Raw genomic sequence first — 3,483 nt, 5'->3', positions numbered from 1 at the left:
AAGATCAAAAAGACTTTTTGGCTGGACATAAGATTTTAAAACTTGGTTAGGTGGACATTTTTTGCAGTATAAAAATTATAAAACCTGAACATCCTACAGTATTTTAACAGTCTTTATTTTACAGCTAAAATATGTTTATTAAATAAAGTCTAATGTTACAACTAATCATGGACCCCTTTAAGAGGGGCTCATTACTATCCTGCTGTAGTTGTGCTGCTTCTAGTSATCCACTGTTCCTTTGCTGGTGATGGGTTTGGTCTGCAGAAAATATAACATGGTTATAAACGTAAATGTAAAATGGTTAGAAATGATCAAACTTGTGTACAAATGCTAAGTTTACCAGCATTTTATAGCAACCACACAAACATTAAAATGCTTTTGAGCAAAATAATCTTTTATTTTGGCATTTTTAAGTGCAACATTTCTAATAATACACCTTTTTGTTGACCATTAAATAAATGATTAGGTRAGGAATTATTTATCTTTGTACTTGGTATCTTTCTCCTCACTATTTGGCAAACCAGTCTGACCAGGAAAGGGTGCAATTTTGAGGAAGAAGTAAGGGTTGCTCTGAACCCGCAGGGCCACCAGAACTGGGACGGCTGCATAGAGCASGTTAGCTGCCAACACTGTCCAGAAAACATCGCCTGGGATGTGAAAAGGAGCTGTGGTGCGAGAGTGGAGGGACCCCCCGATGTGGCACCACTGGCACTGGAAGAGGACAAAGTGAGACAGAAGTTAGACCCCCAAGGGGCTGCGGTCCCCAATTTGAAAAGCACTGTGTTAGGCTTCTTAATATTTGCATATAAACCAGAAATGGTTGGGGTGACAAAGTTTCACTCCAGTTACTTTGTGGGTAAACAGAAGTCTGGGAACCACTGCACCACAGTCTGTTTTGTTGCTTTTGCAGAATAATGGTCCGATTTCTGCTTCTTTTTTCCACAAATCCCCCAGAGGACTGACTTGAATGTTTACTTTTTTAACAAGGAAGATAAACCTCTGCACAGGAGGTATACTGCATTAACAAGCTGTCTATTTAGAAAGTAAGGAGGATGCAATTTGCAACCACTAGAAGCAGAGAAACAAAGCTTTAATCAAGGAGTTCCTCTTCTTGTGGTTCTCTGTCAAATCAATATCAAGTACTGCTTGTTTTTTTTTTTATTAATTTAAATCAGGTTTGCTAACAGAATAAAAACTTGTACAAAGTTGTTTGAAGTGGCAACAAAGCCTTTTCATTTAAATGCTGTTACAAAACTTTGGCCAGCCAGGTGCAACAATTACTGCTGTTATTTTATGGAGTGCAACAGACTGTCAKTTCAGTGTAAACCAGCTGCTTTCCTCATGATGTATTCAGAATCATTTCCAAGTCATTGTTCTCTTACCTGGATCACAACTCCAGCAAAAAATGTGGTCCAGTCTGACATCCAAGTGCAGCCAGGTTTGAGGAGGCCGTAGACAAATGCACCCAGCAGAGGTAATCCATAAAAGAACAAAAGCAGAATCTAGGAGGAAAAAAGTTACTGTTATTTGTTGATTGTATTAAATCCTAAAGGATCCACAAATTCTCCTTAGTCTCTCTAGTCACAGCGTATTTAATTTACGTGCACTGAATGCAAACAAATGTTAGGTTAAACCTCAAAACTCAAACACGATCGCTTCAGAGTGCTGTACAAAAGTTGCTTTGCTGAGCTGGAAAAATACCAGAAATGGATCATTAAAATTAAGGTGCTAGTRTTCCTTAAAGAGCCTGTGACGTGCAAATACTTCAAATACAAAAAGTCAAAGAAATCATTATATTTAAAAAAAATTGGCATAATACACATAGTTTTACCCATTTTTGTCACATAACCAGCATATTTTCTTTTGGATTTAGCTCAGCCAAAATGAAACAGGAAGTAACATCAAAGRGRAACTCTTTWAGAAAGAAAACCCTCTCACTCTGATCTTTGTTGATTGAAACATTGTTTGAACTCTGACTCTTCTTCATCTCTCTGATAGTGACTCAAAATGATCTAAAGAAACATCAGATTCTTCTCTACAGACGTGTTGTCAGACAATCAATGCTCTGCTCACACGCCTACATTCCTCTTTGACATCACTTCCTGTTGCTTTACATGCAAATATCTCAACAACTGCTCATCTCATCTCAGAGGCATGACATTTGTTTTGCATTATGTTATCAGTGTTGTCTTTCCAAAACTGAATTCAAATTTATGACAAAAATTTGATGCCACAGGCACTTTAAAGTGCCTGCGACATGCATATCATTCAAATACAGAAAGTAAAAAAAATAATTAATTTTAGAAATCTTGACAGAATTTGACACATAACTGGCTTTTATTTTGAACTTGGCTCAGCCAAAGTGAAACAGGAAGTAACATCAAATGGGGACACTAATAGAAAATGAACTCAGTAGTCTTTGTTTTTTAATAAAAAATTATTTCAACTCTGATTCTTCTTCATCTCTCTGATAGTGACATGAATTAATCTAAAGAAACATCAGATTCATCTCCACAGTCTGTGTTGTTTGCCATTATAGCAAAGCTCTGTTCATGTTCAAGCATTCCCCTTTGACATCACATCCTATTACTTCTAATGTGAATATGTCAACAACTGTTCATCTCAGCGGTGTTAATGTTTTTTTTGCAATATGTTAACAATGTTATCTTAAAAAATGCATTCAACATTTAATTAGAAAAATTGATGTCACAAGCACTTTAAAGCATGTGTCAAACTCCAGGACTGCATGCCAAATTTGACCCTCCTTAACATTTTAACTGGCCCCAAGGAGTATTGGAAGTCAAAAGTTAACAAAATGCTACAAAATGCCACTAACACGTTTTTTTTTAATTATTTGACTCACTTTCTGAGTGTAAAGCAGTTAAAATTTTTCTCCTAACATTTTATTTTTATTTAGCTCACTGTTCTTACATTTAAGTAATTTTTATCTAATCTTATGTTTAAAGGTTATAAATGTTATGTCTAAATTTTAAATCTTGAGTCTAAATACAAACATTAAATACAAATGCTGCAGCTAAATGTTAAAGTTTACAAATAAGTATTTCTGAATGGAACTCAGCCTTTGCTGTTGGTGCTCCGCTCTTGTTATGACATCATTATCCTGAGACAAAAGCAGCCGCTAATGCTACTATGCTGCTAATGATTTCCTCAGTGAGGTATGTCACTGGCTTTCCTACAAGACTTCAAACTGCTTGATCACAGGTACCATGCATGTTTTTTTCAATTAACCCATTTTGAATTTAAATTTTAAATGCCACCTCCAGCGTTAGCAGCGTTAGCAGCATTAGCAGCATTAGCAGCGTTAGCCGCGTTAGCAGCATTAGCAGCGTTAGCCGCGTTAGCAGCGTTAGCAGCATTAGCAGCATTAGCAGCGTTAGCAGCATTAGCAGCATTAGCAGCGTTAGCCGCGTTAGCAGCATTAGCAGCGTTAGCAGCGTTAGCAGCGTTAGCAGCATTAGCAGC

General features: G+C 36.8%; 1 protein-coding gene across 2 annotated transcripts in view; it reads right to left on the bottom strand.

Moving 5' to 3' along the window:
- Positions 1–373: 373 nt before the first annotated feature.
- tm6sf2b (transmembrane 6 superfamily member 2b) overlaps positions 374–3,483 on the bottom strand; it is a 19,684-nt gene continuing 16,574 nt past the window's right edge. For both annotated transcript variants that reach the window (XM_014016763.1, XM_014016764.1), the window contains exons 10-11: positions 1,383–1,502; positions 374–711 (exon numbers count right to left, since the gene is read on the bottom strand). In XM_014016763.1, coding sequence (XP_013872217.1) covers positions 475–711; positions 1,383–1,502 — 357 coding nt within the window. In that variant the 3' untranslated portion in view covers positions 374–474. The remainder of the gene's footprint in view (positions 712–1,382; positions 1,503–3,483) is intronic.

The sequence above is a fragment of the Austrofundulus limnaeus genome, unplaced genomic scaffold (assembly GCF_001266775.1).
Source record: "Austrofundulus limnaeus strain Quisiro unplaced genomic scaffold, Austrofundulus_limnaeus-1.0 Scaffold153, whole genome shotgun sequence".
Taxonomy (NCBI): Eukaryota; Metazoa; Chordata; class Actinopteri; order Cyprinodontiformes; family Rivulidae; genus Austrofundulus; species Austrofundulus limnaeus.
The sequence above is the reverse complement of the archived record's forward strand: the minus strand, read 5'-3'. Positions and strand labels throughout refer to the sequence as shown.